The following is a 22,136-nucleotide window of genomic DNA, read 5'->3' as shown; positions in this document are numbered from 1 at the left end:
ATATATTTTTCTTTCGCCAGTACTATATATACTATATTAAAAGTGGGAAGTCTAAGCCTAAAGTTAAATTACAAAAATATCCGTAAAATGATGGAATCTTTTACATATTTTAAATATTAGTTAATAATAATATTGAAATAAAAAGAATAAAATTAATTAGAAGTGTTCTTTCTTAGAATAGATGTGTCCTTTCAATTGTATTATAACTAACTTGGCAACCATTGGAGCTAATGCTCAAATAGAGCAGCAACGGAAGGGCATCATTGACAAACAGAGAAACCAAAGAAATCTTCTCTTTGCCAACTAAATGACTATTCTGGTATAAATTTATCTAATTCATCTCAAGCCATGAAAATTAAAGTTCATGCCTTTTGGAGGTGTTTTTCTTCTACTATATATCCTCAATCTGGTCTAACATCTGATGTTAAAGTGAATTGATTTCATATAGGGTCTATTGAACATCACTCTATAGTATTTCTATCTTTGCAGACTTGCTTTTCTCAAATCTCATTACAATTACTTGTGAATATCACTTTAGTGTTTATCCGGAGATTCTATCATTTTCGCATGTTTCATGATTCTATGCAAGTTTTACTAAGTTTATTTTATTTTAATACTTTATCTTCAATGACATGTGACTCCATGAATGATGTATAATCAAAAGTAATATCTTTAATAACATACATTCTTCCTTGCAAAAAATTTACATTTGAAATACCTAATTAGTAACTTTGTAAAAAAATCATTATATTAATCAAGAAAATACTATAGTTTATAAGATTAATACTAAAGAGACCATTTGCTTTAACCTATTTCTATTATAACATCATGGAATATACATTTTTCGCGTGTATAATAAGGTTCATGTATTAAAAATTTAAGACATATAAATTTGTGTATGGGTATCAAAAGTAGAAGAGAATAATTGAAAAAATGTATAAATGTGTGACTCTTTGTTTGAAATCTTTATTCATATAAAAAGAATAGATCGATCTTTACGGTTGAAATGAATCAATTCATGGCCAAACAGTAGCCCAATAGAAGATCGAGCTAACACACACACATATATATAACATGGGTATCAAAAGTAGAAGAAAATAATTGAAGATATGTATAAATGTGTGACTCTTTGTTTGAAATCTTCATTCATATAAAAGAATAGATCGATCTCAACAGTTGAAATGAATCAACTCATGACCAAAAAGTATCCCAACAGAAGATCGAGTCAACGAACATATATATATATATATATATATATATATATATATATATATATATATATATATATATATATATATATATATATATATATATATATATATATATGCGCATATGCATAAAATAAAAGAATGATCTAACAACCTTACTTGACCTAATACTCGACAAGCCAACTTAAATTATTTTTGTGACTACAACCAATTGTCTGCCTTAAAAACAAAGGAATATAGAACTTTGAGATTTAAAAAAAATTCTACGTTTTTCCTTTCTTTAGCTTTCCTAGACTAAATGAACCAAAAATACAATGAATATCGTTAAAAAATTGTCGCTATACCATGCATGTCAAGATTGGCATATGGTTTGATAGCGACATATTCAATATGAACCAAATAATGACCTTCTATATACACCTTCCCATCGTCAATTGAGTATAGTTTTTCATTGTTTTACATTTTCTCATAAGTTATCGAAAATAATATAAGGACTTTTTGAATCAAATAAGAGCTATAATATTATTAATGGTCTATTAGGATCGTGTTGATCCTAACCAGTAACCACTCTTCAGCGCACGGAGAAGTCAAAATGACTTTTATTAACAATACCTTTATAATGGTAAAGAAATTTGACAGTGACATTCCAATTAAAAAAAAAAGTTCAAATGATTTATCCTTGAAAGAGGCAAAAAAAATTATTTTTTAACATAATTACTTTATACTTATCACTAATTTAATCTCATAGTTTCATATATAATTTTCATGTTAGTAACAATAATATTACTTATTGGAGAAGGATGAAGACATGAAGTAGAAAAAGACAGATAATGTCTATAAATAAAAAGTAAGTTAAAATTACATAAATTTTCAAGGAAAATATTAGTTTTTTGTACTATATAAATAAGATAATGTAATTTATGTTATAAAATAAAGACTGTAAAGTAAAGACAAGTATAGAGAGAAACTGATATATTATTCAAATTTCAAACTTATGTACATAATGAACTGAAAACTCCTCTATTTATAGAAGAAAGGAAGCAGTTGTGAGGCTTTTCAGGAAGCAGCTGCAAGGCTTTTCTTTAGCTGCTTGTAAGCTGTCTGCATGAGCTGCTTTGCAACCTACCTGTTTAATAAGAAGTTGCTGCAAATCATTTCATTGAGCTGCTTGCAACCTGCCTGCATCAGCTGCTTGTAGATAAACTTTAATAGAGTACTAAATGGATAATCTTCTTCAGGAAGATTATCTATAGCGGAGTAATAAATAGACATCCACAATATAATTATTTTCATAACTCTCCCCCTTGAATGTTCATTTAAAGGGTATTGTGCCTCGTTAAAACCTTACTAGGAAAAAACCCTGTGGGAAAAAAATTCTAGTGAAGGAAAAAGAGTATATATATTTAGTAATACGCATTGCTAGTTGACTCATTAAAAATATTATAAGGAAAACCCTGTGGGAAAAAACCTTAGTAATGAAAAAAGAGCACATCGCGTATTTTACCCCCTGATGAAAACCTTGTTTCAAATATTTGAGTCTCCGCATTCCAATCTTGTATACTATCTTCTCAAAAGTTGAAGTTGGTAAGGATTTAGTGAATAAATCTGTCGGATTGTCACTTGAACGGATTTGTTACACATCAATGTCACCATTTTTATGAAGATCGTGCGTGTAGAATAATTTTGGTGAAATGTGTTTCGTTCTATCTCCATTTATAAATCCTCCCTTCAATTGGGCTATGCATGCAGCATTGTCTTCGTATAAAATTGTGGGTCTTTTCTCACATTCCAAACCATATTTTTCTCGAATAAAATGAATTATTGATCTCAACCATACGCATTCCCTACTTGCTTTATGAATAGCTATTATTTCAACATGATTTGAAGAAGTAGCAACAATAGATTGTTTTGTGGAGCGCCATGATATGATAGTACTTCCACATGTAAACACGTACCCGATTTGAGATCTAGATTTATGGGGATCAGATAAATAACCTGCATCTGCATAACCAACAAGATTTGCACTACCTTTGTTAGAATAAAATAAACTCATATCAAGAGTTCCCTTTAAACATCACAATATATGCTTAATCTCATTCCAATGTCTCCGTGTAGGAGAACTATATCTTGCAAGTAAATTAACAGAAAATGCTATGTCATGCCTTGTAGCATTAGCAAGATACATTAGTGCACCAATTGCACTGAGATAGGGTACTTCGGGACCAAGGTCCTCATCCTCTTCTGGAGGTCGGAACAAATCTTTATTCACTTCAAGTGATCGAACAACCATTGGTGTACTCAATGGTTGCGCTCTGTCCATGTAAAAGCATTTTAATACTCTTTATGTATAGGCAGATTGATGGATAAAGATCTCGCCTGCTAAATGTTCAATTTGCATACCAAGACAAAGTTTTATCTTTCCAAGATCTTTCATCTCAAATTCTTTCTTAAGATATTTAATTGCCTTTTGGAGCTCTTATGGAGTTCCAACAAGATTTATGTCATAAACATAAACAACAAGTATAATAAATTCTGAAGCCATTTTTTTTATAAAAATACATGGACAAATAACATCATTTATGTAACCCTCTTTCAACAAATATTACTAAAGCGATTATACCACATGCGCCGAAATTGTTTTAAACCGTACAAAGATCTTTGTAATCTGATTGAGTATATTTTTCGAGATTTTGAATATGCTTCAGGCATTTTAAATCCTTCAGGGATTTTCATGTAAATTTTATTATCAAGTGACCCGTACAGATAAGATGTAACTATATCCATTAGATGTATTTCAAGCCTTTCACGTAAAGCTAAACTGATGAGATATTAAAATGTTATGGCATCCATAAATGTTTCTTCATAATTGACTTCAGGTTGTTGTGAGAATCCTTGTGCAACAAGGCGAGCCTTGTATCTTTCAATTTCATTTTTATCATTCTTTTTTCACACAAAAACCCATTTATGACCAATTTATTTTATACCAATGGGTGTTTGGACTACTGGTCCAAAGACCTCTCCTTTAGCAAGTGACTTCAATTCCGATTGAATTGACTCTTGCCATTTTAGCCAATCGGATCTTTGTTGACATTCTTCGACAGATCGGCGTTCAAGATTTTTACTATCTTGCATAATGTTAAGTGCAACATTATATGCAAAAATATTATCCACCAGTATTTCAGATCGATTTAAATTAATCCCATCACCAGTAGAACTTATTAAAAGTTCCTCACTCACTTGAGTCTCGGGTTCATTAATTTCTTCAAGAATCTCATAACTAATTAGATCTTGGGTCTCTTCAGGAGATCCCTTCATAATATCATTTTGATCATTTGTCGTTTTTTTTCCTTAGGATTTCGATCCTTAGAACCCAAAAGCCTACCACGCTTCAGGCGTGCTTTAGGTTCACTAGATCTCATGCTAGTAGATGGTCCTGCTGAGACATCAATTCGGATAGGAATATTCTCTGCAAGGATATGTGACTTAGTTATCCTTTTCAAATCAGTAAATGCGTCTGGCATTTGATTTGCTATATTTTATAAATGGATGATCTTCTGGACCTCCTGATTACATATAGGGGTGCGTGGATCAAAGTGAGATAATGATAAAAAATTTCACACAATTTCTCGTTTGATTTTCTTTTTCTCTCCCCTAATTGTGAAAAATTTATTTCATCAAATCGACAATCTGCAAATCGAGCAGTAAATAAATTTTCCGTCAATGGTTCAAGATAGCGAATAATAGAGGGTAATTCAAACCCAATATATATTCCTAACCTTCCTTGGGGGCCCATCTTGTTGCGCTGTGGTGGTGCTACTAGCACATATACAGCACATCTAAAAATTCGTAGATGGGCAATATTTGGTTCATGACCAAAAACTAATTGTGACGGAGAATATTTATTATAACGTGTGAGTCTGAGACAGATAAGTGATGTTGCGTGCAAGATAGCATAGCCCCAAACAATAATGGACAATTTTGTTTTCATAAGTAGTAGTCTTGCTATCAATTGCAGTCGTTTAATAAATGACTCTGTAAGACCATTTTGAGTATGAACATAAGCTACAGGATGTTCAACTTTTATCCCAGCTGATAGACAGTAATTATCAAAAGCTTGAGATGAGAATTCTCTAGCATTATCAAGGCGAATAACCTTTATATGATAATCTGGGAATTGTGCCCTTAATCGAATTATTTGGGCTAATAACTTTGCAAACGCCAGGTTGCGAGATGATAGTAGGCACACATAAGACCATCTTGAAGATGCATCTATTAGGACCATAAAATATCTAAATAGCCCATTTGGTGGGTGAATAGGTCCACATATATCCCCATGTATACGTTCTAAAAAGGCAGGGAATTCAATGCCAACCTTCATTGGTGATGGTCTAGTGATCATTTTGCCTTGATAATAAGCATCACAAGAAAATTCATTATTTGTAAGAATCTTCAGGTTCTTTAATGGATGCCCACTCGAATTTTCAGTAATTCGTCTCATCATTATTGATCCAGGATGGCCCAAACGGCCATGCCAAAGCACAAAAGTATTTGAATCAGTAAACTTCCGGTTTACGATAGAGTGTGTTTCAACTGTACTAATCTTTGAATAGTATAAGCCAGAAGATAAAGTTGGTAACTTTTCTACAATGCATTTCTGGCGAGAAATATTTTTTGTAATACAAAGATATTCCACGTTCATTCCATCTACTGTCTCAACATGATATCCATTTCGGTGGATATCTATAAAACTCAACAAGTTTCTTCGGGACTTGGAGGAGAACAATGCATTATCGATAATAAGTTTTGTTCCCTTTGGCAGAAATACAGTAGATCTTCCGGAGCCTTCAATCAAACTTATATTACAAGAAATTGTAGAAAAAATTACTTTTTCCTTATGCAAATAAGAAAAGTATTTATGATCTTTGAATATGGCATGAGTTGTTCCACTATCAATTACACAAATATCTTCAAGTTTGGTCTTTGATCCAAATATTATTTGAGGATTATCCATATTTTTCAAAATGACAAACAAAATAAATATGATAGTAAACATCATTTCCAAAGTATAAATTTTATTTATGTACAACAATTACATAATCATACTATCTACTACAAATAACAAAAATTAAAATATTTACATTTCTACAGATTCACTACCGATCACATGACTTGTTTCTCCTTCTGGGGGTGCAAAATAATCAGCTACATCCAAATACATGAAGTCTAAATTATTTTCAGAAATAAAATTTGCTTCAACATTTTTCTCAGTCTTCTTCAAGGAGGCTTGATACAGCTCTACCAGGTGCTTTGGCGTACGACATATACGTGACCAGTGCCCTTTTCCTCCACATCTATAGCATGCATTTTCTGGCTTTGCTGCTTGCACCGCTTCATGCTTTTGTTCCTTACTTTTTCACTGCTGGTGGTGAGAAGGGTTCTTTGGTGTATTGTTATTACAACGATTAGAGTTTTCTCCCCGACCACGGCCATGACCACGACTGGGGCCACGTCCTCTTCCACTCTTATCTTGGTGGAAGTTCGTCTCATTTACTTCAGGGAATGGACAAGAACCAGTAGGTCGACTTTCATGATTTTTCATTAATAGCTCATTATGTTGCTCGGCTACAAGAAAATGTGAGATAAGTTCGGAATACTTTTTGAATCCCATCTCTCGATATTGCTGATGCAGGAGCATATTCGAGGCATGAAAAGTGGTGAAAGTTTTCTCCAACATATCATGATTAGTAATATTATCACCACATAGTTTCAATTGGGAAATAATTCTGAACATAGCAGAATTATACTCACTGATAGATTTAAAATCTTGTAGCCTTAGATGAGTCCAATCATAACGTGCCTGTGGAAGAACGACCATCTTCAGGCGGTCATATCTATCTTTCAAATTATTTCACAGTATGACTGGATCTTTAACAGTAAGATATTCCATTTTCAGGCCCTCATCAAGGTGATGGCGTAGGAATATCATTGCTTTGGCACGGTCTTAGTTTGATGCTTGATTTTTATCTTTGATGGTGTCTGCCAGACCCATCGCATCAAGATGAATTTCGGCATCAAGCACCCAAGACGTGTCGCTTTTGCCCGATATATCTAGGGCTACAAACTCAAGTTTAGAAAGATTTGATATTATTTAGAAAAAGAAAGTTCGTATCTCTGATACTTTCAAAGTATTTTCTCGAGATGGCAGAGTCTCGTGCTGATAACGTGTTATAAAATAAAGACTGTAAAGTAAAGACAAGTATAGAGAGAAACTGATATATTATTCAAACTTCAAACTTATGTACATAATGAACTGAAAACTCCTCTATTTATAGAAGAAAGGAAGCAGCTGCGAGGCTTTTCAGGAAGCAGTTGCAAGGCTTTTCTTTAGCTGCTTGTAAGTTGTCTGCATGAGCTGCTTGCAACCTGCCTGTTTAATAAGAAGCTGCTGCAAATCATTTCATTGAGCTGCTTGCAACCTGCCTGCATCAACTGCTTGTAGATAAACTTTAACAGAGTACTAAATAGATAATCTTAGCGGAGTAATAAATGGACATACACAATATAATTATTTTCATAACAATTTATGCAATTTTTAATTTTAAAATATAACTATATCATATAATTATTACTTTATTGAGAGATTTTGCTGAAAATCACATGTATCTAATTAAATATTGATTGTTTATCTTTGTAGGTTGAGACGATCCAATTATTTGACCTAGACAAACAAAGTACTTTACGATAATTAATATTGATCATTCATATATATACTCTATTTTGTCATGTATAATTATTTACTCAAATATTTTCTTTAATAATATTGATATTATTTTACAACATTGTGTATTACATAGCTCGAACATACACGTGCAACGCACGTGGAGAGAAACTAGTGTTTTGAAAAATGTAGTAATTCATAATAAACTGATTGATTAACAAAAAAAAAACTATTAATAGCTTAAATTGCTAATTGAAATCAATTGAGATTGAATGATATACTAACTTATTAGTTTACTTAAAACTCAAATTGAATTTGATTAATGAAATATTGAACTTAAAATACATTTTCAAGAAAAATAAAAATAAAGAATTAGCAATAAATTAAACCATTTGTACTTGTATTTTTATCTAATAACGATGCAATTGAATTGCGTATACTTATTTTATTTTTAAAGTTACCGATTCCATTTAATATGGATTATGTGTAATTATTTTTAAATGATTTGAGAGTGTTAAGACTTTATATATTATCAATCTATAGAAGTTAGACTATATATGAAAAAAATTAATGATTATTCTTCGCTGCATCATCATTTTGGGATGATAACTCATGTGTAATTTGGTTTGAAACCAGATGATCCTTAACAAAGTAACATGAAATACTAGGTGTTCGCTCTAAAAAATAGTCCCAATAAACGAAAATGGAAAGGCGCAAACAATAATGTGGAGTAGAAATCAAAGGAATCCCATGTTCACGTGGCTTTCAGAACTCCACTTGAGCATTTTATAATAAAGGCACTAAGATTCACAGACCATATGAACAGTAAAATACTAACACAAAAACACAAAAGAAGTAAAAAAACCAAGTAAACAAATTGACTCAGAAATGCAAGTCCACACTCTACATCCCAACTGCCCACTCACATCTCAGATCAAACAAAACATTCACATATTATTAAAAGAAAAAATCACCCGCAAATTCAGACACCAGAAAACCTGTCTTGGCTCATAGATCTAAAAACAAATCCTTCATTTAATGTAAACCTCTCTGGGTCGGTAGAAATAGTAGTAAAGCACAAAACTTTCTGCTTTTTTAAGCTTTTGCATACTCTTTAAGTGCATCAGCAGCCAAGAAAATTTTGGAGGGAGCAAAAAGATGGGGTTCACAATGGGTCTAAACTTGCTTCTGTTAGTAGCAATGGTAGCTACCAACATTCTTTCTTTGTATCACCTCTCTTCCAATCTCCAATCCAAGCCCCCTGTTGCTCCTCCTGTTCCTGACCACCTTCTTCACCAGCTTCAAACCATACGCGCCACCATTAACCACCTCACGCGCCTCCAGCCTCCTGCTCCTCCAGCTGCTGCTGCCAAGAAATCTATACTCGCCATCCCTTCTGACCTCCTCCTTTACACCCACCTATCACCTATTGCTTCTTCTTGTAAAGACCATCCTGATTTGCTTCATCAGTACATGAACTATACACCCTTTAGTCTTTGCCCCTCAGATTCTTCAGTAGCTGAGTCCCTTATCCTCAGAGGCTGCCACCCTCTTCCTAGGAGAAGATGTTTTTCAAGAACCCCTTCTAGTATTCCCACTTCACTTCCTAAAACCCCATTTTCTACACTCCCTGAAAAGGCCTTGTTGTGGAACAGTTACTCTTGCAAAAGCTTTTCTTGTCTGTCTCAGAAAAATCCCAACTTGGGATTTGATATGAAAGTTGAGGGATCAAGATTCTTGGGTTATAAATCAGATCTGGATCTTCCAATTCCACAGTTTCTCCAGCTTACTAAGTCCTCAAAAAGTGTGATTAGGCTGGCACTTGATATTGGCGGCGGTACAGGAACTTTTGCAGCACAAATGAAGCTGCAAAATGTGACTGTAGTGACCACAACTATGAATCTTGGTGCCCCTTATAGTGAGACTGTGGCACTCAGGGGATTGGTGCCATTACATGTGCCTTTGCAGCAGAGGTTGCCTGTGTTTGATGGGGTTGTGGATCTTGTGAGATGTGGCCATGCTGTGAATAGGTGGATTCCATTGACTATGATGGAGTTCTTGTTTTTTGATGTTGATAGAGTGTTGAGGGGTGGTGGGTATTTATGGTTGGATCATTTCTTTAGTAAAAAGGCGGATCTTGAGAAGGTTTTCCAACCCCTGATTTGGAAATTGAACTACAGGAAGGTGAAGTGGGCTGTAGCAAATAAGAATGATGCTAGTGGTGTGAAGAATGGGGAAGTTTATTTGACAGCTCTACTTCAAAAGCCTTTTTCTAGATGAGTCTCTATTACAGGTAAACTCTTTGTCTCTCTGAAATTAAGATTGTATATATATTTTTAGTGGCTGGAATTGGAAATTTTGCAAGTGATAGATCTAAAGTAGTTTGGTGTATGAATTTTGGTTTTGGCACTTCATTTCGTATTTGCAAGAAGAAATTAATGGTTTGCTCCACTCACACACACCCTTTTTCTTTTTAAAGATAATTGTAGCTAAATTGAAAAAGCAGACTTCGAATATTTCCATGTCTTGGGGAGCTTTAGTCGATAAAAAGGAAGTATAGTTGTGTCCTTCATACCTTCTGAGGCTACCCAACTACCTTAATTTGCCAGTTTTATAGTTGTTTTACCTATCGGGTAGAGATCCTTCGATCCATTAGATTAGATTCTCAACTATAACATGGCTTAGATCCACATTGCTGTTTCTTACTAGTATCATGTTGAGCTTTATCCACTGAACAAAAAGTTTTTGACTCTAGATTTTCAGTAAACACAGCAAGAACTGCTATCCTCTCTAGTACATTTCCTATGAACTTGGCCTTAGATGGGGAGACTGGCTGCTAGAAGTAGAATATTTCAGGTTTGTACTTATTGGTCCAAAGTGCTGCAGTGATATCTATGTGTAGGGGTGTACAAGCCAAACCGTCATGCCAAACCGAACCAACGAACCAAGTCAAACCGAAGAAAAAAACCGACTTGTGGTTTGGTTTGGTTGGTTTGGTGTTGGAAAATAAAAAACCGATCACTCTTGGTTTGGTTTGGTATTAACAAAAAAAAAAGTCAAACCGAATCTAAACCAAACCGACATAATATATATTTATACATAAAAAATAATCATTAAAATCTAATTTGTAAGTATTTTCTAAATTATTTTATAGTTTTTAATGTATTGAGATATTATTTATGTGTGGGCTTGTAAATTCACTATCCACTAAGTAGATTCTATCTACATAACCTAAATCTGAAGCCCAAACTAAAACCCAACAAGACAAAAGACAATAAAATAGGTTATTTCATATCTTCCGTATCTTCCCTATGTTCCAATTCCAAACTCAAAGAACCCCAAATATTGGAAACCCTTCCCTCCACTTCGCACGAGCTTCCCACTCTGCAATTCTTGTTGAGAAGTAGCCATTGTTCAAGTTTGTAATTGCATACTAGTCTTACTGCTCCAATACAATTTGGTAAGCTAAAGTGTTTGATTAAACCAATTATGTTATTTTGTTCCTTTAGATTTGGGTAGAACTGTTATCTTATATTATTTTAATGAATAGTAATCATGCGGATAATTGGTGATTATTTGATCTCTTTTTCAAGCACAATATAACTAAAAAATAAAATCGAAAATTAACCAAAAAACCGAAGAAACCGAGAAAATCGACTAAAACCGAAACCGAAAAAACCGAGTTTATGTTGGTTTGATTTGATTATAAATTTAATAAACCGACATAGTTGGTTTGATTTTGGTTTAATAAAAAACCAAACCAAACCGCCTCATGTACACCCCTATCTATGTGTGCCATTCTTCTGTCAATTTATGCTCTTGCCATTTCCAGAACCGACCTAGTTTCCTATTGCACAATTCTTTCTAGATGAGCCTTTTAAATGTGATCTCAATAAGAGTTCCTGACTAGCCCTTTGCGACCAGCCCCTTAACTCCAGTAGAGGCTTACATCATTTATTGATCCAATTGCACTTTTGGTACCTGATTTATAAGGGTCCTATATTCTTTATTATATTTTTCTATATGCTTATAATGCCCTAACTTAAATAATCCACAAAATCGTTACCTCCCCTTAACAATGTAAATTTTGTGTCAGCTAGAAGCCATGTGCCTTGAGCATCATTTTTTCAGATATTTTTGAGGGTCCAAAATTTGTGTTGTCTATAAAATAATTTCTAGAGGTGATAGGAGCACTAATTAGCTCTAAAATCTACCCATTACCTCTTATATACATGCAGTTTTAAATCACAAATTTATATGCATGTTAGAGGTAACCAATAGATTTTGATTTTATTCCCTCCAAAAATTATTCACAGATGAAAACGGACTATGAACCCTCAACAGGCTGTGTCATGTGCAAAGCACTTGGCTTTTTCCATCCAAAAATTGAGAGAGATTCAAATTTTTGCAAATTCTCTTAAAGTTAGGGTACTGTGTGTAAGTCAAACAGTATGACAAAAACACGACTTCTATAAACTAAAGTATCCAAAGCATCAGCTGTCGTAATTTGGTTAAATGTGATTTGCGCACCTTCTAGCTGTTTCTTGGATTGTACAAGTTCATTAGTATTATACATGGTAGTCCTCACTGTTGCTTAACATTCAATTAAACACAGTACCATCTTGCAATCGATGTTTAACACCCAATTAAGTCTTTTGAATTATACAATTCAGAGTGATCATTAAGAACCTTAATGAAGGCAATCCTCAATCCTGAATGATTATTGACAAATTCCCCTTATATGACTGTCACATGGTGCTACGATTTGCTGTCTAGCTTGTAGGCCAACTGCATGCACTTCATTTTGAAACCTGATAGATAACAACACAGACAATCAGCATTGAATTGACCGTTATAAAAGAAGTCATTATTTCCACTAACTTAACGAAAAATGATTTGTAGCTGTAAAGTCTAAACTGATTTGCACCAGATTGAATCATTCTAAAAGCTGCTCAAGGGAGATTATCTCTCTCCATCCTTTTCAGATTATTCCAATATTTTAGCTTTTGATTATGCCGTCTTAAATTTTAGTAATTTGTTGTTATTTTGCAGATACCACTGCTAGATTTTGATGATTAGTTGATGGCAAATGCTATTTCCCAGGATAATTCAAGATCTTCTCTTTCTCTCAAGGTGGAGAAATGTAATTAGTCTGCATTCAGAGTAATTTTTAAGGATCCACAAAATAGAAAGCTGCGCACTACATAAATACAATCTGCAGCAAACAACAGCAGCAGCGCTAATAGACAGCGGTTTTACCAAGGAGCAACAAGATTTAGTTACTTCCTTTCATTCATTTGTCAGTTTGGTATAATCTTGACTGGTTTTGAAACTATACGAGTGGAGAATTTCATGGAGATAACAAAGCTTGAAGTTTCAAAACGATTATTGGAACTGTAAAGATATTGCAGGAAAGTGAAAATTAAAGAACTGCAATCCCATTCTGCCATATAAAGAGTGATGCTAGTGTGACAGTTGGATTGCTGAGTTCTTTTGCTTATTTCATTATTTCAACTATTAATTAATGGATTTCCTGCTTTAATATCCATTTCTTTACTTTGTTTTTTGTACACTCTAATAAAGTAATAATGAAGTATTGCACTTTACAATCACAATTTATTTCAAGAAAGTCATAGTATATTTCCTCTTTGATTGCACTAGCAAAACCATGGTTTTTCTTTTTTATCTTATTGTTAAAAGTCTTTGGTAGGTATGACACTGAAGAATAAACTAGAAAGTTGCACTCCAAAATATGTTGGAGAACTAACTTTGTTTAATTATTGAGCTCAACAAGAAAAGAAATCGCGTAGAATCAACTTGTTTCGAGTAGGAACATGAACGGATAATACATGTGTACGTATTATTATCTGGGCTTCTCCATAATATATTTAGAACAATCATTTATATTTTGATCCCGTTAAGAGATTTTTTGAAAAAATAGCTACATGGCAGAATTTGAAGCACCAGAAATCCTAATGCTGAAAATTCTAGTGATTGGTCAGAATTTCTGGCAAAAGATCCTATTTGTGCAAATCACCCTCTCTTACTTGGCCCATAATGAAGCATAGAAGCCCACCAACCCAAAAACCACAAAAGGAAAGGCACAAGTGATCTTCCTACTAGTAATAAAAAAGAAACAGAAAACTATATCTTCTATTACTGATGAAATGAAATGAAAGGATAGAAAAGTTACAAGTAAGAGCAGTTTTGGAGAGCCTCTCACTCATTGCAATGGAGAGCGCTCTTGTATCTGCTTCCTCCTTCATCACTCTACCCAAAGCAAATCAAAGAGAAGTAGTAGTAGGTAGACCTCTGAGTCACAAATTCCAGAGCTCATTCTACGGCAAAGAGATACTTCTGACCTGCAGAAACTTCAAAAGAATCCGTCACACTGCGATCACCTCATTGTTTGAGAGGAAAACTAAGAAGAAGGAGATTACTACTGTTGTTCCTGACCCTGATTACCGTATTCCAATTCTCCTTCTAGGAGCATCTGGTGCTTTATTTTATACAGAAAATCTAGCAGCAGCTGTTCCTGTTGGTCTTCTTGGATTGCTCCTATTATTTCAGACAACAAGAGTCAGATTTGTATTTGATGATGAGGCTCTTGAGGTTAAAGTTGGGGAGCAACTCAAGGAGTCTGGTGAAAATGTATTTGTGGGTGGAAAGAACCGCTGGAAATATTCAACATTTGTGAACTGGGAATTATGGTGGCCTACTTTCCCCATTTTGGTTTATTTTAAAGAGACACAGACTAAACCTGAGGGACAAATCCACTTTTTCCCTGTTATTTTTAATGGGAAGCAATTGTATGATGTTATGGTGGAGAGATGTGGCCCTTCCAAAACTAGCGGACCAAAGTAGCCCCTAAGATCAGATTTTGTGGCAAAAGGTATACAAAGAATATGTTTTAATTTAATCCTTTATATATATTCGATTTCATGTTGTTTAGGCTTCTGTAAAATCATAAGATAAAATAATGCGAAGTGAAAAAGAAGATGTGCTTGTTTTTTCTACTTTTAAATATCATTTATTATGTATGTTCGACTCAAAAAGAGATTTGCCAGAGAAATACACTCATTTCATACAGACCTGAGTCCTGATAGGGACACAATCAGGTATGAAACTAGAAAATGTAGAAAGATCCTGATTTGAAACAGAGTAGCAATGACTATATATCAGATTTGTCAGCTGTTAGTCCTTTTCAAAATTTGTATTTATAAATAATAATTCTGCAAAATATAAGTTATCGTAATGAAACAGTAATTAATTCGAGCCCACTGAATTCACAGTGTTTCCTTAAGGAATTTAATCCCCTCCTACCCAAGGTAATAGATTATTTCCTCCCAGGATAGAACGAATCACACACTGGTGTAGCGGTACTTCAAACAAACCCCAGTATTTCAGTAGCAAATCACACTTACAGTTGCTTTGTTTGAAGTTAAAACAATGCAGAACGGTTTTGTGTCTTGTGTATTGTGTGTGTCTTTCTTCAACCGCTGTTGCACATATATATAGCAGGCATTAGGCGGCTGCCTGGTGGTCAATACACGGATTGAAAAATATCCGTTAGCCGAAGCCGAGCGACGACGACGGCGACGGCGCGAGGCTTGCTTTCTTCTTAACTCTTTAAGAGCTACAAGAAGAGCAATTATATATATACCCACCAAAAATCTTTTCCTCTTCCAATATGGTACAATGTCTCATTGTCAAGAGGGGGAAACTTAAAATTTTTACTCAAAAATTTCATTTTCCCTCCATTTCCGATTCACCCTCATTTTAAGACTATTTCTATCTTAAAAACAAAAAAACCTCAACATCAGCTTCATAAGGGTATTCTATCATATATATGCTCATCATTATACAATGTATTTACACCAGAGAGCTAATAAACTAAGACACTTGAACTGTTGAACATCAAAGAGTGTACAACAGTAGACTTTTCTTCAAAAATATATCCAGTTTCTTCAACTCTTGCAATGCAGACTGGTTAGTCTTCCAAATCCTCTTCAGTTCCTTCTTGAACTTGTATCCCTCTCAGCAGCAACCCAACTCGATTTGAAAATCTATTTAACAGTTCTCACAACTAACTTGTAAGTTGCAACTGTACAATGAAAATCTTGATCTTTAAGCCCAGTTGATACAACAATATCGCAATCTAATACAATGTATGCAAGACAGAGAGTGTGTGTGTGTGTGTGTGTGTGTGTCTCTCGTGTACGCAAGACATTTCTTTTGTTTCTATACAAAGGTTAGGATGCTAAAATTGTCAGTGTCTACATAAATATACAAGTGCATATAAAACGTTTCTATTTAGACATTATGTTTTACATATGTATATGTGAATGTTAATATAGAAGAAGGGTGTATGGCTTTCCTAGAGGGGCCTGAACTGGGGAAAAGATTAATAAACAAGATGTATATGCAAGCTGCGAAGTGCAACAGAAGAAGATAGCTTATGCTTGGCCAAAACTAATCTATTTGAGAAAGGAGACAAACAGAAGATGCTCTGAAGGTAGCAAAACTTCAGTTTGATCTTTCTCTCTACCTTTTTGTACTTTTGGTGCAAATCATAGAATGCAAAATAGCATGGTTCAAATGCTAGATTCCATTTTACATTTTTCATGTCTTCCAGTTATTTCCCATATGGCTCGTTTTCTATTGGCTCAAGAAATTTACTGCAGTCTTGTGACGAAGAAAAGAAAAGAAAAAACAACAGTATGTTCAACCAAAAAAAAAAGTGGCCACACCAAGGTGCATAGAAATCGACGAAAATATAATGCAAGGTGGAACTTGCCTAGGTCGACCCTTATTTCTATGTGGGTTGTTCCTAATTTGCATTTGTTCGAAACTAGCAAAGGCAGTGGAAATGACATCAAGTAGTAACTTTTAAATATGTTACTTAAAATATATACACAGTTCACAATGTATTTAAAGATTAGCCAATTTCGCTGACGTCCTAGAATTTAAACTCAAAATTCAAACTCCAGGACATCGTGTTCTAAAGTTCGAAAATTATGTCCTGAAATTCGAATTTTATGTCCTAAATTTTAAATTAGTAGTTCAGAAATTCAGGACATCGTGTCCTAAAGTTCAAAAATTATGTCTTGAAGTTCGAATCTTATGTCCTGAATTTTAAATTAGTGGTTCAGAAATGAATTTCAAATTAGCAGCTCAAAAATTCAGGACACTTAGTTCTGAAGTTTAGGTGAATTCATTAATCTTTAAATACATTATAAACCGTGAATATATTTTAAATAGCGGGCTTAAAAACCGCTATTGCTACACTTCGCCCGCAAAGGCAAACATGAAAATAGCTACTCACAAAAATTACAAATGCAAACATGATTTATTAATGAAAAGAGTAAGTAGTGGAGTTATACCTCTTTTCTAAATTCTCAGTCTGTGAAGGCAAAATCGACAACTTTTGGAGTGGAAAAAAATATTTTCCTAGTACAACAATTTTGTTCCACCTACATAGGAGTCATTGTCCCAATTATCATCCTCATACATTGATTGTCAAACTTATGTAGTATCAATTTCTTTGCATTATTAACTACATTTGTATAAATAGAAAATTAAAATTGAACCTAACGCCCAATCTGATAAAATTTAGATTATATTGGTTTGATTAGATTACAATATTTTAAAAAATAGATTTAACTGGTTTAATTAGTTTGGACAAATTAAACCAAGAATACCCAAACAAGTAGCATAATATAAAATAAAATAAAAATAATAAAGGACCGTGAAAAGAACCTTTTTCCTTGCAAGAAACTTCAAAAACAAGCAAACAACTTTCACAAGTTGTAACGCCTAGTGAAAATCATACATAATAAGTAAATACAAAAGAAAGTAAGAAGCGAGTATCACGCCCCAGCAAATAGGTTCCCTCCCTCCTTTCTCTACGGTGCGTTCGTAGGTCGAGCGATCCGCCTTCAACGTCAATTCTGAGCTCTTTCTCCTCAATTCTCACTCACAATGGTCAGCTCTCTCTCTCTCTTAAACCCTTTTGCTATTATTTTCCAAGTGAAAAAAAAAAACTTTTTTTTAAATATGTTTTATCATATTTGCCCAAAACAAGCGCATTCTCGTTGATCACTTATCTTATGTATTGTTTGGTTGAATTTAGCGGTCAGCGCTGGTAGAAAATGAATTTTGTGTATTTGGGGTTTTAATTTTAGTAGAACTGGAAAAGCTGGCTTAAAGTGTTTTTCTCTTGATCTCTTTGATTATTGACCTGTTTTCAGCGTTTGTTATATGGAGGTAAATTGGGACGGTATATCTATCAGATCTAGCATTTTTAAGTCTCCAACAATGGAAAAAAGGAAAAGAATTAACAAAAGGAAGAAAAAAACGTAAGAATTAACAGAAGGAAGATAGAAACTTTTTTGTTATGAAATACTCCAGTAGGATTATTTACACTATATATCCCACCAGTTAATTCTTTTGCAACACCCTAATAGGAAGAACACCAAAATTTAAGATGGACACCAACCGGGGGCGTATGTATCGTATAAGCTATGGATTCAGCCGGACCCAATAGCTTTAGCTCATACCGTGTGTATGTGTTCAGAAATCTAACCAAATATTTACAAATATTAAATTTTGAACCCAGTAACTCGAATGATCAGAGGGTTCAGTGGCATTCTGAACCTATAAAGTTCAAATCTTGGATTCGCCTCTGACACCAACCCACACATTTAAGGCTTCTGGGCTAAATCTTAGATTCATATTTCTTGAAATGGGATGCTGCATTCATCTCTTTAGAATGGAAAAGTCTTGCTCATGAAGGAGGAAATATCGTGCTTTATAACAGGGGCATATGATGTGAGGCAAAGTTATTTTATTAAATAGTGAGGATTTTCCATCAAGAGAATAAAGGTAAAAAGCCACTGAGCGAAAATCTGGTTTAGGTGTTTGGATATTTTTGTTTTTCCACATGACTTGGAGACTTGATGAGTTGATGTTGGAGTTGGATATAATTGGAGAGAAAGTAGTTTCTGGTTGACATCTATAGCTGTGTAGGAGGCCATGAAAAAGGGAAGGCAGCTTTATTTGTGCTACAGTTATGCTTTGGTTTGGAATATGATTATATGTTACACGTGCTAGGATAGAAAAAGTAAAAGGAGAAATATGCAAAAGTGAGTATCTTGGAATTTTTGGAACGATGGTTAAACTTGAAGCTTTGATAGATAGAACCAGAGCAATTTATGCATGATTTCCATCTCTGTCAGATGTGGCAATATACGTTTTTAACCTATTTTTCTACAACGTATGAAAAGAAATTCATCCCTTATTCTTTTCATAGCTGGATATCTAGACAAAAGATCCTGCTATAATATCCTTCACATCCTCTTTGTAGGAGACCTGCCCTTCAGTTAAGAACATTCTGCTTCTAGATTCCGAAGGAAAGCGTGTTGCTGTGAAGTACTACTCAGATGATTGGCCAACAAATATTGCAAGGGAAGCTTTTGAGAAGGCTGTGTTTGCCAAGACACAAAAGACTAATGCCAGGGCAGAAGGTATGATTTCTCTTTTACTGTTGATTTATTTATTTATGTTTGGTCGTGCTCTTTCAAAATTATCTCCTTTATTTTGTTTCATACTTTCAAGTATTACTGTCTGCACATTTTGGTCTCCCTTTCAACATGCAAAGGAAGCAAAAGTCATCCTGCCAGTTGGTTAGGTTCCATTCTGCACTAGAGTTGTCGGTGAGACTATCTTATGCAGTAGATATTACCAGTCTCTGTACAATACTATTATAAAACTCTTGTGGTAGTCTTAATCAAGTGCTAAAAACAAAGACAAGCTATTAGAAGTTTTGCTAATTTACCAAATAGGAACTCTGGTTAGTGGTGGTGGGTTGACAATAATGTTCTTAAAGACTTGGTTTTCTTTCGTTTGCTTGCATGTCCTCTTCTAGAATTTGGTTTTCTCCAGGTCATATGAATCCGAAGTCTTGCTCCTTAATTGCTCCATATATATTAAGAATTGTCTTTATGCCACTTACTAAAGAATGCCCTTGTGCTTAAGCAGTTGTGCAACATATTGGGTCCCCCCCCTCTCCCCCAGTTGCTGCTAAAACTCTAACTTTGTGATGGGAAAGAAAGAGAACCTTGATCTGTCTGATCACTCTTCTTACTTCTTATGCAGCGGAGATAACAATGTTTGATAACTATATTGTTGTTTACAAGTTTTCCCAAGATCTTCATTTCTTTGTTACCGGGAGTGACAATGAAAATGAAATAATCCTTGCCAGTGTGCTCCAGGGATTCTCTGATGCTGTTGGTATTCTTCTTAGGTTGTATACGAGAGCAACGTTTTCCTTTCCGATATGCATCCCTTAATATGTTCGTCTTCATGTACTTATCTTGCTGCAAATGCCTTTTGTTTTAGGGGCAACGTAGAGAAGAAGGAGGCACTTGAAAATTTGGACCTTATTCTTTTGTGTCTTGATGAAATTGTTGACGGCGGGTAAGAGTATTGTACCATGATTTTTTTATTTATTTCAAATTTTGAGTAATTAAAATCTTTGTCTTAACTTGCTTTGCAACTTTTACTCATTTTATCAAAATACTACATGTTAGCATCCTTTATTTCTTTTCTTTGTAGTTATATAGAATTATAGTTATTTCTTCTTCACATACCCTGTGTAGTACTTATTAGAGTGTTTGACCTTGAGAATTGAAGTAGGCAAAAGAAAATGGAAAAGAGTGCAGACATTCAATCTTGCTCTCAATTTCAGTTACAGGAAACTAAGCTGATGAAGAATTTGAAACTACTTCTGATTAACTTACAATCTTACTAAGATCCTCCATTTTACTTTCTTATCTCTTGTAGAATTGTTCTTGAAACGGATGCAAATGTTATTGCCGGGAAAGTGGCAAGCAATAGCGTGGATTCTGGGGCACCTTTGTCAGAGCAGGTAAATATTGCTCTGTTTCCTGATGTGTTCCTTCAAACTGATCGAATAGTTGTTTCATTAATTAGCATCCCTGTGCAATTAACTCATCTTTTCACTATGCGTTCTTTCTGGTTCAGACAATAAGCCAAGCATTGGCAACTGCACGAGAACATTTAGCAAGATCTCTTCTCAAATGATTTGTTGGGTCAACAAAAGAAAGGGAAACCAAGGCTTCGCAAGCATTGATTTCCTCCTGAATGAACTAATCGATGAGCATCAAGTTGCATATGTTTTAGATCTTATACTTCCAACTTATGCCCAGTCTCTTGTTTCTACATCTTTCGACTTAGTTGAACACATTAAGATGTAATGCAAACTTGATGCTTGTGTAGTGAGGGGGGAAGAACTCATTTGCAATGTGGATTGTGACCTCACATAGTGTCTTTTCCTGATTTCCTTTTCTTGGTTCCTTATTATTTGCCTTTAATGTAGTTAATTATTTTGGTTCATCTTTTCTGTCATCTGAAAAATCATGTTATATCACATCACCTTCTATGGGCTTGTGTGACAGTTAATCTGAGATCCTTTAGACCACATCCTACTACCTTTCAACAAGCTGAAACTTTCTGTTTCGTCGAGCCCCGAGCTTATGGTCTTCCGTTGAGTTTGGGTTTAATGGAATCAATTAAGCCAAGGAATTTATATATGTAGCAACAGAGATGGTTTATAGCCTATTTATTGTTCACTGTAATTTACTCAAAGTTGTGATCTTTCCTTGCCTTCCAAGCTTGCAATTATCTTATTATTCTGATGTTGGTCAGTTCCACAGGTTTGACAAATTATAGCAATGTTGGTGCCATAATGGAGTCACTACATGTCAATATAAGAAGAAAATACATGATAAATTTTCAAAACTTAAAATAGTAGCTGAATTGAAATAATAATGATGTATTTACTAGGACAAATTAGTCACAATTCATTGTGCAACTAAAAAGCAAAAGATGTAAACTAATGTTTATAAAGCTCGTTACGAACCGATGGTAATGATCCAAATCTAGCATGTCAGGTTTCGTACTCTAAACTAAAACTTAAGCATAAATTATCAAATGCTCCAATTAGATCTATCATTTCTTTATAAACGAATAGTAACTTCAAAAGTCAATACCATTAGATGTAGTCCGTTTCACCTTATAGGCTAGTTCCAAAAGAAAGTGCTATAGAATCAAAGCATGAAGTAAGTTAACCTGCATGTCTAATTTCTCAAGTGAAACTTGACCACATTCGATACCAAATGGCAAAGAGG

The 22,136-nt window shown here is 34.2% G+C and overlaps 2 protein-coding genes across 2 annotated transcripts; both read left to right on the top strand.

Annotated features, from left to right (window-relative positions):
* The first annotated feature begins 8,830 nt into the window (after positions 1-8,830).
* LOC107829139 (putative methyltransferase At1g29790) lies at positions 8,831-13,536 on the top strand. Its single transcript, XM_016656583.2, has 2 exons — positions 8,831-10,219; positions 12,979-13,536. The coding sequence occupies exon 1, from the start codon at positions 9,085-9,087 to the stop codon at positions 10,204-10,206; it is 1,122 nt and encodes a 373-aa protein (XP_016512069.1). The 5' UTR covers positions 8,831-9,084; the 3' UTR covers positions 10,207-10,219; positions 12,979-13,536.
* Positions 13,537-17,758: 4,222 nt separating this feature from the next.
* LOC107829140 (coatomer subunit zeta-2) lies at positions 17,759-21,342 on the top strand. Its single transcript, XM_016656584.2, has 6 exons — positions 17,759-17,910; positions 19,292-19,451; positions 20,083-20,230; positions 20,326-20,403; positions 20,770-20,854; positions 20,971-21,342. The coding sequence occupies exons 1-6, from the start codon at positions 17,908-17,910 to the stop codon at positions 21,028-21,030; spliced, it is 534 nt and encodes a 177-aa protein (XP_016512070.1). The 5' UTR covers positions 17,759-17,907; the 3' UTR covers positions 21,031-21,342.
* Positions 21,343-22,136: the final 794 nt, after the last annotated feature.

Source organism: Nicotiana tabacum, chromosome 17 (genome assembly GCF_000715075.1).
Source record: "Nicotiana tabacum cultivar K326 chromosome 17, ASM71507v2, whole genome shotgun sequence".
Lineage (NCBI taxonomy): Eukaryota > Viridiplantae > Streptophyta > Magnoliopsida > Solanales > Solanaceae > Nicotiana > Nicotiana tabacum.
This window is presented reverse-complemented; position numbering and strand designations above follow the sequence as displayed.

Bases quoted from the DNA above. Each gene is read 5' to 3' on its own strand.
- LOC107829139 (XM_016656583.2), top strand. From the start codon at position 9,085: ATGGGGTTCACAATGGGTCTAAACTTGCTTCTGTTAGTAGCAATGGTA.
- LOC107829140 (XM_016656584.2), top strand. The intron at 19,452-20,082 runs GTATGATTTCTC...CTTCTTATGCAG, and splicing joins GACTAATGCCAGGGCAGAAG to CGGAGATAACAATGTTTGAT. The intron at 20,231-20,325 runs GTTGTATACGAG...CTTTTGTTTTAG, and splicing joins GCTGTTGGTATTCTTCTTAG to GGGCAACGTAGAGAAGAAGG.